Source organism: Cibotium barometz, chromosome 59 (assembly GCF_041138505.1).
Source record: "Cibotium barometz isolate CiBa-2024 chromosome 59, ASM4113850v1, whole genome shotgun sequence".
Lineage (NCBI taxonomy): Eukaryota > Viridiplantae > Streptophyta > Polypodiopsida > Cyatheales > Cibotiaceae > Cibotium > Cibotium barometz.
In genome coordinates, this window is record NC_141104.1 from 35,600,639 (window position 1) to 35,613,197 (window position 12,559).

Consider the following 12,559-nt stretch of genomic DNA (forward strand, 5'->3'; position numbering starts at 1 on the left):
ATGGACAGACCGAAAACCAAGTAACTATCTGTGCCTTCTCTTTCAACATCAACAATACTTTGCTACGATTGTAGGCTTCCTGAAGGTGTCGCTGATTTGCTGCTGCTCTGGACTGAATCCAGGCTGCTTGGGGGTTCTGGAGGGCTGCTCAGGGCTTGAGTGGGTGAACATGAGGAATATGGGGCTGAGGAGGCTATTTATAGGCTTACTCATGGGCACGAAAAAAGAAAAAGAGCCCTTTTTTTAACACCCTTCTAGGTGTGTTTCACATGGCAGCCACTGGGAGGCCTTAGATGCATTGAAGAAAACCTGAAGCTACCTAAATTCACAATATTAAAGCCAACTTGAAACCAAACCTCTAATAGAAAACATACTAAGAAGCATATTTAAAAGATATGCAAGATCTTTAAGAGTACAAAGAAGATTCTTTTTTTGTAATATAAAGGCACGATAGCTCTTTACTTTGATGAAAAATGGTACATTATGTCTTTAATAATATTCAAGGTTCAGTGTAATAACCATTATTTTTTGTAAAAAATAATAGCATAAAATAACTTTTCTGAAGGCAAAATACCGGGTTTAAGCATTACCTACCTGCTCCAAAGCTGCCCACAGCCCTCACAAATCTGCTTTAACTTGCTCCGTGCTGATTTCTACAGATTTGGCCCTGACGCAAGTGTCGAGCAGTGCCCACGGTATCCAATGGTGTCCAACAGTGTCCAATATCTGGTCTTTTGTTGCTCTTGGGATTCCAGTCTGCTCATTCTCATAGGAATTTTACATCTAGGGATTGTTTAACCCTTTACAGGTGTGCACCAATCTAACCCTGTGCAAAACCTAAACCTCATAAATCACTCAGCAACCCTGCTCCTTCATACTAAAGGCTTACCATGGTCATTGGCTCCCTAAAAGTACCCTGTACATGGCCGCAATAGTTACCATACATGCATCTGAGGCCTAATGCGTGTGACATTTCTGTCCACTCATCCAAAAACTAAAAATTGCACCATGCATAGAGTCAACACAGATCCATAAACATTTGTCTCATAGTTAAGACACAAGGTTATAAGACAAGTCAGCATAAGACACGAGTCTAAAAGAACAAGAAAGCTTTCTTTGACGATCATTATGGCAAGTAGGAACTTACAGGAATTTCCAACAGAGTGTCTCCTTCCTCCATATCCAAAGCAGCGACTGCAGTTTGTCCATATCTTCTCAAACTCGATTCCCCTTCATTTTTTATTTTGGGTCTTTCCCTCTGTGTAAAGAAAAACTTTCTAGGAGAATCCATATAGTAGCCTTTGTGCACCCAATTAAAGTACTGCGTTGACCACAACAGAAAGATTTTAGGTTCTTCCTATTAAAACAATGCACATGTGTGTGCACATGTGTACATATGTGCACAGATACATACATGTAATTTATGTGTACATATGTGCACAGATACATACATTGAATTGTGTACATATATGGTTATGTGTACACATATGTACACACACACTTTTTTTTTTGTGAAAACCACTGTTTCATTATAAATACAATGTACATTCATAGCTGCCCCAACATGGTGCAGCTACTACGGAAAACTAGAAACAGTGATAAAACACTTCCAACTGGGCCGTCGAAAGGTCTCCACCTAAGAAAGTGGGCATCTTGGAGAAACTGGAGCAAGGAGAATCTGAAAAAGGTGAAGACATCCACCGAAGTGTGCCCAAACAACTGAGTGTTGCGGGCATGGTATAAACTCCATAAGGCCCAATAACGGCACCATGAAAAAAAGAGAGCATAATCGACACACACACACACACACACACACACACATACATATATATATATACACATAAATATATATATATATGTATGTATATGCATACATATGTATATGTATATGCATGCATATATATATACATACATACATACATACACATACATACATACATATATAAATATATGTGTGTGTGTGTGTGTGTACGTATACGCATATGCATATGCGCGTATACGCGTGCGTATGCGTGTATGTGTATACGTACGCGTATGCGCATGCGCATGCGCATGTACGTATACGCATATACATATACATATATGTATATGTATATACGACGTACGTATATATACATATACATATATGTATGTGTATATATATATATATATATATATATATATATATATATATATATATGTATATGTATATGTGTGTGTGTGTGTGTGTATATATATATATATATGTGTGTGTGTGTGTGTGTGTGTGTGTGTGTGTGTGTGTGTATATATATATATATATACACGTATATGCATATGCGTATACGTATACGTATATGCGTATAACGTATGCATATGCCTATGCGTATGTGTGTGTGTGTGTGTGTGTGTGTGTGTGTGTCATAGTCACAGGGGACGGAGGGAACGGCAGCTTGGAACGTCGGGACGGACCAGGGACGGGGGCGGACGAACGTCCCCCACGTCACGTTTCTCACAAGGGACGGCGACGGGGACGACGCAGGGACGGGGACGGCGCAGGAACGGGGACGGCGCTGTGCGGGGACGGCAGAGAGCCGTTGCTCGCCGTTTTTTGCCGTTGCGCCTATCGTTTTTGGCCGTTGCGCCTGCCCGTTTCTAGCCGTTTATGGCTGTTGGCTCTTTGAGGCTTGGCCCTCTCTCTCTCTCTCTCTCTCTCTCTCTCTCTCTCTCTCTCTCTCTCTCTTCGCCGCCCGCCTGTGCCCCCCCTTTCGCTTTGCTATTCGCCGCCCTGTGGCCCCCCCCTCTTCGCTGTTTGCCTGCCCGTTTTTCCGCCCTTCCCTCCGTTCGCCCCTTCGCCGCCCGCCTGTGCCCCCCCTTCTTCGCTGTTTGCCTGCCCGGTTTTCACCCACCCTTGCCCCAGCGACGCTTCCCACCCACCCTTCCTCAGGCCCCCAAGGCAGCAACATAACTCTCTTCTCCTCTCTTTCCCCTTTTCCCTACATGACTTGAACCCCCCCCTGTTGCTGCTGTTTTGCTCCTGTGTCATGGATTAATTTTCAATCCATTGGAGGTGGGAATGCAAAAAGTCATGACCAAGACCGGGTTTAAAGAGGAGCTCGTGAAGGTGGAGGACAAGCTCGGCACAATTATCAAAGAAAACAAGAAGATGGTCGACACTTCCGTCACCGCAATCATAAACCACCTCTCCAAACTCGAGAAGGGATTTGACAAAATCCAAGAGCTCGAAGAAAGATTTTCCAAGCAAGAGACTGAGATTTCAGCTTTAAAGGAGGAACTAGTGGAGGCCAAATTGCATGCTAAGAGTCAAGCGGCTGAAATCTCAGCCCTCAAAAAGGAGTTGGCAGCCACTTCAAAAAGCAATCTTGAGGATGGAAAATTTCAGCCCTCCTTTCTTGAAGAGCTGAATACCATCAAGGAACAAATGAGGATCATTCGAGAGGAGGAGGAGCAACATAAAGAGAGGACATCTTCATGGGTGGAGGTGATCACAAAGACACAAAAGAAGATGGACGAGGCGGAGAAATGGATCGAGGTCGCCAAGAAAGGGAAAGGTAAAGAATCGCCACCCATCCCCACTCCCACCATCATCAACATGACCCTTGAAGAGGAGCAAAGGAGGAAGACCCGGGCCTTACATGTACGAGTGTCCGGTCTAAAAGACCGTGATGATGCGGAAGGGGAAACCAAGGAGCTCTTCTCTATGATGGGCATTGAAGCCACGCACACAAAGGCATGGAGAGTGGGAAAGAAGAGAGAAGGTAGTGGTGGCGAATCTTCTAAGGAGAGAGCACTTATCATTCGTTTCCCCTCCATGGAAGCGAAGAAGGACTTCTTGAAGAGACGTCCTACACTCAAGAAGACGGGAATATTTCTTGGAGATGACCTCACACTCTCGCAACTTGCCCACATGAAAGAAGTTATGCCAGAGATAAGGGCAGCCCGAGAGAAAGGGAAAGTGGCCTTCTATAGAGATGGTAGAGTGGTGATTATGGAGAGCCGCTCTTCATGACGGCGCGAGACCTATGGGACTACACTCAAAGTTGCTACTTGGAATTGTAATGGATCTCTACGTCTTGAGATGAGTGTAGACAAGACACAAGATTGATACTTTCATTGATGTGACACCCACAATATATAGGTGAGAAGTACAAGATAGAGTAGAGTGACTTATGGGACAATTATAGAGGTGCCACGTGGCATACATTGAGATGACCAAGACTAAAAGTACTCCTAGTGAGCACTTATTTCCAACATCATCATCTTCTACTGTGAGACGCATCAGGCTCCTGGACAGTCCATGCCACATGTTAGTGGATACCGATGGGAGACAGCTTGTAGACAGGAGACTCGTTCAGAGCATAGAGGACGGGGCTCAGGAGGAGTGGCAGTATTGTTTAGAGAGGAGCTACAGCCACTGATACATATAGTCCGCAGAGATGAGCAGGCTAGGTACATGTGGATTAGACTGAGGGCAGAGACGGGCAGATATCTCTACATTGCTATATGCTATTTTGCTCCTAGTACATCAGTGTATGCATCACCTAGCGGGCAGTCTCCCTTTTCTATTTTGGATGATGACATTTGGGAGTTCTCCAGGGATGGTGACATCATTCTCCTGGGGGACTTCAATGCCAAGACCGCCCATAACCAGACAGTATTTTATGATACCTCAGAGGAGATGTTGAGGGAGCTTGATGTTAGGGATATGGGCCTATCTAGACTCTCACAGGATGAGGAGCATACAGTGTATGGGCGGTATTTGATAGACATGGGGACTGCACATGGATTGGCCATCCTGAATGGCCTACAGAGATTCCCGACATCGGGCGGTTTCACTTGCTTCCCACATAGGCATGGTGCTAGTACAGTGGACTATGTTATGGCTCAGCCCAGTCTCATTCCCTCTTTTCAGGATTTTATGGTAGGCACTAGGCCGGTTGGAATAGCAGTGGATCATGCTATCTTGTCCTTCACTCTTACATTTCAGTTCAGCACCGCTCCATTGGGACAGGTCTCCTCACACACTCGTTATACCTTTACGAGGGAGATTGACACCGTGTACACGGATGAGATATACAGACGCTTATGTGCCGAGGAGCCAGGACGGCCATTAGATGAGCTCACTCAAATATTGATAGATACGCTTCATGCTGCAGCATCAGAGGCATATCCCCATAGTCAGCCTACACGGAGACGATCTGGGAGCATGCCCTAGAACAGTTGGTATGATGAGGAGTGCAGAGAGATGAGGATCAGATTACAGAGAGAGGTGCTCATGGGTGTTACCACTCACAGACAGTCACGGATTACCTTCCGGCACCTAGTGCGACGGAAGAAGAGGGCTTATCTTGCTCAGTTGGAGAGGGATTTGTATCAGTTATTTATGAGTCAGGACTCAGGCGAGGCATGGAGACTATTCCATGAGCATTCACCATCACCAGCCATTACCTCCACAGAGATTTGGGGTGAGCATGCAGCATCCCTGTACACAGCAGCAGGCCAGCCGCCCCTGCCAGACCCATCGGAGCCATGCCCAGAGACATGTGCTTTCTTTACTGCTGAGATGGTAAGGAAAGCTATTGACAGGCTGAAGACTGGGAGAGCATATGATCATGATGGTTTGGTAGCAGAGCACTTTATTCATGCCAGAGATATGCTTGCAGAGCTTATTGCTATGATGTTTAACCGAGCCATGTGTGAGGGTTTTCCTGAGACTTGGAATATGTCCACGATTGTGCCTATCTTCAAGTCAGGGGATCCCATGCTTCCTGGGAATTATCGTACCATCATGATTGGTCACACATTGGCTAGATTATATGCATCTATTCTTGAGCAGGAGTTGAGTAGATGGGCAGAGAGAGAGGGCATACGTGCATCAGGGCAGGCAGGGTTCAGGAGAGGTTTCTCCACTCTCGACCATATCTTGACACTCGGAGCTATTATTGAGGAGGGCAGATTATATGGCAGGAGGATTTATTGTTGCTTTGTGGATTTCCGCAAAGCTTTTGACACAGTACCGAGAGCCAGACTGATGCGCAGACTACAGGAGATGGGAGTGCCCACAGAGCTAATTTGGGGAATCATGGCTTTATACAGGACAGTTGTGGGACAGGTACGTACTACACAGGGTATATCTGAGATGGTTCACTCCACTATTGGGGTGAAACAGGGCTGCCCCCTTTCTCCCACCTTATTTGGGATGTACGTGGATGAGGTTTCAGACTATGTAGAGCGAGAGGGTGACAGAGGAGCACAGCTAGCAGGGACATGGATTCCGCTGTTATTGTATGCTGATGATATTGTGCTGATCTCAGATTCTCCAGAGGGGATGCAGCGTCATTTGGATGCATTGCACACCTTTGCACAGGACAGTGGATTGTTTGTTAACCTTGGTAAAACCAAGGTGATGGTGTTTAACACCACAGCACAGTGGGTTAGGAGGTCAGTACCCACCTTTACATATGGTCAGGAGACAGTGGAGTATATAGATGCATATACTTACCTTGGTGTGGTTTTCAGTGGCCCACTATTTTCCTTGAGGAGAGCAGCGGAGACCAGATTGACCAGAGCTTATGCAGCATTGGGGAGACTAGAGAGGATGTGTTCGCAGGTTCAGTTTCAGGAACCTCGAACAAAGCTCTGGCTCTTTGACACTTTGGTCACTTCAGCCATGCTATATGGAGTGGAGATATGGGGACCCTCAGTAGATCACCACAGCCGAGCTGGTAGCACTGATGGATGGAAACATATGGAGAGGCCCTTGGTTTCTATGATTTCCCGGATGATTAGGGCCAAGGCCTCCGTACCACATGATATTATCCGTGCAGAGATGGCTGCTCCCCCATTGGTAGTAGAGGCACTCACTCGATCAGTCTCCTTTATACATAGCACTTGGGCTCTCCCTAGAGACAGATATGCTCGCTTAGCCCTGGAGTCTTCACGACAGTTGGCATCACAGGGAGACGGATCATGTTGGTATGCACAGATGACGGCTTGGTTCCAGTTGCATGGCTTTAGTATGGAAAGGCTACCTCCATTTCAGTACTCCCTGGATGCACCCTCCCTCTCTCTCACACGGGCAGAGATTACCAGACTTATCAGGCAGGACTTGATTCAACTGGACACTAGGAGGACATGGGTACAGCCGACACAGGAGCTTGGTACGAAGATGGCTTTCTATAGAGATCATCTTCTCCAGCTCACGCAGGATGGGTTTGTGATTAGACCCAACTACATGGATACTCATCTTTCTCATGGGGTACGGTGTGCTATTGGTCAGATGCGCACATCCTCACACCAGCTAGAGATTGAGACTGGCAGATTCAGAGGAGTACCAGCTGAGGCCAGGATTTGTCAGCTGTGCCAGCTGGAGCCAGAGACAGAGTTACATTACATATGTCACTGTCCAGTATATTATGAGATACGAGGCCGTTTTCACTGCCTGTTCAGAGAGGGCTTCGGACCACTTTCTAGAGTCGTGAGATACCAGGATCAGAGATGCCTCGGATTATACTTGCTGGAGCTTCGTAGACATAGAGAGGGTCTCTTGAGAGGGAGGGGATCAGAGAGGGGGAGACACCTACAGAGGCAGATTACAGACTTCTTTCGACCAGAGATTGAGCAGTCAGGCCAGCAGGCATTGCAGCTAGCCCCAGAGTATAGCCGCACTAGAGGTACACTGATTGATCGGGCTATAGTGCTGGGGCGGTCCAGGCGCCCCAAGATGAGAGGCCCATCTCGACACCGGCGGAGACTACAACAGAGGATCAGGACCATACTAGCACGGCATGGGAGACGTCCAGTCAGAGTACTCACCATGGAGGACATTGAGGATATCCACCATCGACCGATGAGAGACTTCTTTGGATAGTGATGTGTATGATGCTTACCTTTGTTGCTGGAGTTTTCCTCCCAGATGTTATCCATTAGGAGCTCCTGGTACCGTACTTTTCCTCATAGTTATTTCAGTTTCAGTTAGTTGTTTTTAGCTTTTCTTACACAAACATTGTATCAGATCCACCAATTGTTGTAACCTTTTTGGTCTCATAGGTCATTTTGGCCTTTTGAAGACGTTATCATTTCATTTCTCTCTTGCCTATCTATATAAGAACAAGCCTCTGCAAGGCTACAAGCACACACAAGTTCACAACTCTCAAGGCTCAAGCTTTCAAGGCTCAAGCTTCTTCTCTCTTCCAACTTCCAAGTTCCAAGCTCTAGGCTCTCACACAAGGCCTGTGGGCCACCGCCCTACTATCTAGATTCTAGAATCTAGACTCTCTCTCTCTCTCTCTCTCTCTCTCTCAAGCCTCTTGAGTCTTGACTCTTCCAACTTCCAAGCCTCTAGGCTCTCTCTCTCTCTCTCTCTCTCTCTCTCTCATTCCTCAAGGCTCAAGAGTCAAGCCATCTTCAACCATGGCATCCTCCTCACGTGCCGGGGCTTCTCGTAGAAGGACAACGGGATGGACATGGTGGGAGGAGGTTAACTACACCACATCCGTTCATGGAGGCGGTTCTCGGCCATGGGTATGCAAGCTTTGCCCGTACCGGCGAACGGGTGGCGCCGACAAAGTGCGAGCCCACCTCTTGCATGAGAGTGGGCATGAGGTGAGGTTTTGCACGAATGTCACGCCCGAGAAGAGACGGGAACTTCTTGACAAGCTTGGCGTCTACGAAGCGGTCAAAGCGACAAGAAGGACACCACGAGTGGCCGTGGATCCCACGACGATGGGGAGAGGAACTCAAGCCTCTACAATGGAGTCATGTGGTGGATCGGGATCATGCACACCATCACCTTCACCATCAAGTCGGAATGTTACTCCATCCACGACACCGGCACCCTCCATCTCCACGGCCTCTCAATCATTACGTGGCCCACGGCGACAATCTACACTTGGGGAGCAAGTTGAAGGAGGAGGTGGATATGGCGGTGGCCCGCTTCTTCTTTCACGACCACATTGCCTTTCAAGCGGCTAGGTAAGTGCAATCGATCATTGCCAATTCATCATTCATGTTTTCATCATCCTAGTCCCCTTCTCATTAGAAAATTACTTTCTTGAATAGGTCGGAATACTTCAAGGTCATGGTTAAGAAGATTGGGGAGTATGGCTCAACCTATACGCCCCCCTCATCCAAGAGCTTGCGCACTACATTGCTCGAGAAGGAGAAGCGCATTGTAGAGCAAGCGGCCGACAACACAAAGCGGCAATGGGAGAGTAACAGAGTCTCCCTCATTGTGGATGGATGGAGTGACACCCGCAAGAGGAGTATTCACGGCATGGTTGCATATTCCCGCGGAGAGATGTACTTCATCTCATCTCATGATGTATCCGGCACTGGGAAGAGCGCGGATGTGCTTGCGGCGGAGTGGGCTACCACCATGGAGATCGTTGGCCCCGAGCATGTAGTGGGCTTTGTTGCGGATGGGGAGCCTTCCAATAGGGCGGCAGGAGCTATTCTCCAAGGTATGTATGGACATGTCACGGTGTCCTTTTGTATGGCTCATTGCCTAAACAACCTCCTCAAGGACATCGGGGCATTACCATGGATCAGCCCGCTCATTGAGGAGGCCAACACCATGGTCTCCTTTGTCCTCAATCACCAAAGACTTCGGCATGAGTTCAACAAGAGGTCCTGTCTCTCTCTCCTCAAATATTCCGACACCCCGGTTTGCCTACAACTTTCTCATGTTGGGCCGGTTGAAGGATTGTAGCGGTGCTTTGAGGGGGCTTTTCCTTTTAGCGACGAGTTTGTCGCCATGCAAGAGTCCCATACAAACACTGGCCAAGAGTGTAGGCTACGGGCGGATGACGCCTCTTGGTGAGAGCGTGTGAAGACCACAGATGCTATGGTGAGGCCCATAGTCCACCTATTGAGGATTGTAGACGCTATGCAACCATGCATAGGCAAGGTCTACGAGGCCATGGATCGCATGATAGAGAAGTTGAAAGACTTCGTACCTGACGAAGACAGATACGAGGAGATCCATGCCTTGTGTCTAGGAAGGTGGAATTCCTACTACTCTCCATTGCATGCAGCAACTTATGTGGTGGACCCAGAATTCCAAGGCAACAAGCAGGAGAGCGACCGGGAGGTGAGCGCTGGATGGAGGATCATCTTGGATCGTCTTGTGCCTGATGCATCGGTTAGGCGCAAGATCAGGGACCAGCTTTCGATGTACAGGTCATTTCATGGCTCCTATGGCTGTCATGATGCACAGGTTGACCGCTACAAAGTTGGTGCTGCTCTATGGTGGGAGGACTTTGATTCAGATGGACCGGAGCTGCAGCAGCTTGCCATCCGCATACTTAGCCAGGCCGTCAGCTCCTCTTGCTTGGAGCAACTTTGGAGTACCTACAGCCACATTGCCTCTAGGAAGAGGAACCGACTCAGGGTAGAGGGTGCCAATGACCTTGTCTTCGTCAGCGCGAACTTGCGAATGCTTTGCAAGAGCGTGACCAAGAAGGCAGATTCCTTCACCGAGTGGGAGATGAGTCAACAAGAAGAGCAACAAGAGGATGAGATGCAGGAGCAGCATGCCAGTGAGGATGAGACTGAGGATGAGCTTGATGCTTCTTTGGCACAAGCTACCCATGACCATGAGGCGAGCACTTCACGTGGATGATCATTCATGGACCATGATTCATGGACCTTACTACTTAGCTCTAGCCTCGAGCCTCTAGTCTTCAGCACTTTTTTGTCATTGACTCATTTGAGTCCGTCCATGTATTCTGCCTCCTTAAGGCTTAGTCCTGACTCCTGAGTCCTAACTCTTGAGTCATGACTCATTTTGTATCTACTTAATTAAAAGCATATACAATGAGCAGATGCATGAATTTGCAAGTGTATATGCACCGACACTGTCAACTAAAAGGACAGAACTCTCGAGAAGGCTGGCTATCTATCCATGGTTGATAAATACATTTGTGTTAGGAGACTTCAATAACTCTTCATCGGTGCAAGATAACACATGGGAATTCACACATAATTACAACAGAAAAAGTGGCCTGGAAAACATTTATTAGAGATACTGTAGCAATCGATACGTGGAATGTGAATTGTCCAAACAAAAGAGGATTCACATTTCAGCATAATGCTAAATCCGAGTATCAAGCGAGGCTTCACAGATGCTATATGTTGAATGTACACAATGGGGATCCGAGCCCTACAAAGGTATGGGTGGACTATATATCACAATTATTCATTATGGGTGGTCATTATGGGTGGGGATGCATTTTGAAATTGCTATGGACAATGTAAGACTGCCATGTAAACGACTGTGTATAGTCAATAACTCCTACCTATCACATCATACTTATCGAGAAAAGGTGTACAAAATCATTGTGTTACTTAGAGAAGATGCTTGCTATGATCTGGACTTAAGCATGGAGAAACTTCACAAGAAGGATGCAATCTATCATTATAGAATATAGCAAATGGTATATGGGGCAGCAAAGAAAGGAAATAAACCGCTGCAAAGTAGATGTGCAGACATTGCATGAGATTGCACAAACAAGGCAATTGAATCAGGAGGAAGAAGAAAAGCTTTTAAATGCACGATATATGATAGATTGCAACAATCAAAGGAAATTCGAAAAATGGCAAATACGAGCTAGGCAAAAGCCTTTACTAGATAAATAGTGCTCGTCAAAACATTTTTTAAAAAGATTGCATGCTAAGAGACAAAAGCAAAGCATACATCGTGTACAAAAGAGTGATGTTGGCAGTGGGGAGTAGATAACATATCATACTTGTATCACCACTGCATGCTAAGAGACAAAAGCAAAGCATACATCGTGTACAAAAGAGTGATGTTGGCAGTGGGGAGTAGATAACATATCATACTTGTATCACCCCTTCAGCATATAGAGATGCATTAGTAGCCCTCGTACTCCGTCCACACCCTCTCGTTTGTACACCACCATTGAGTCCCCTATGGTCGTGTTGTCATACTTGTACATTTTATTCTCACTCCACATTTTCCTCTTGATGACTCGAGGAACATCATTGTACTACTTGTTTGTCTCATAGGCCAATTTTGGCCTTTTGCAGACGTTAATATATCTATCTATCTATCTATCTATCTATCTCTATCTATCTCTCTCTCTCTCTCTCTCTCTCTCTCTCTCTCTCTCTCACACACACACACACATCACTTAGACAGATCTAGGAGAGATCGGACCAGAGACAGCTAGGCAGACTACTACTAGCACTACAGAGACACAGGGAGATCTTACTTCAGACACCCGCACATCATAGTAGAGGAAGACAGTCCCAGTTGACCGACTTCTTCCAGAGATTGGCACCAGTAGCCCAGCCACACACATTGGGAGTGACATCTCAGCGAGCGGAGGAGATTCGAGCTAGGCGACGACCCAGACTAGCCGGCTACCAGACACCACAGCTACACCAGAGAGAGATCGCGGCCATCCGGTCTCGACACCAGTAAGAGGTCCAGGAGCAGCTGGCACATTTTCGCTCTGATCCAGGACGCATGTTCCAGACATTTACGGCATCCTCAGATCGGATGTATGACATATTGTACCCAGACTATGGGACTGGATGGAGTTAGGAGTAGATAACA

At 46.9% G+C, this 12,559-nt stretch overlaps 1 protein-coding gene across 4 annotated transcripts in view; it reads right to left on the minus strand.

The window, feature by feature from the left end:
• LOC147605762 (uncharacterized) overlaps positions 1–12,559 on the minus strand; it is a 93,567-nt gene that overhangs the window by 48,733 nt on the left and 32,275 nt on the right. For all 4 annotated transcript variants that reach the window (XM_086793691.1, XM_086793694.1, XM_086793692.1 and 1 more), the window contains exon 3: positions 1,148–1,321. In XM_086793691.1, the coding sequence (XP_086649817.1) occupies positions 1,148–1,321 (174 nt within the window). The remainder of the gene's footprint in view (positions 1–1,147; positions 1,322–12,559) is intronic.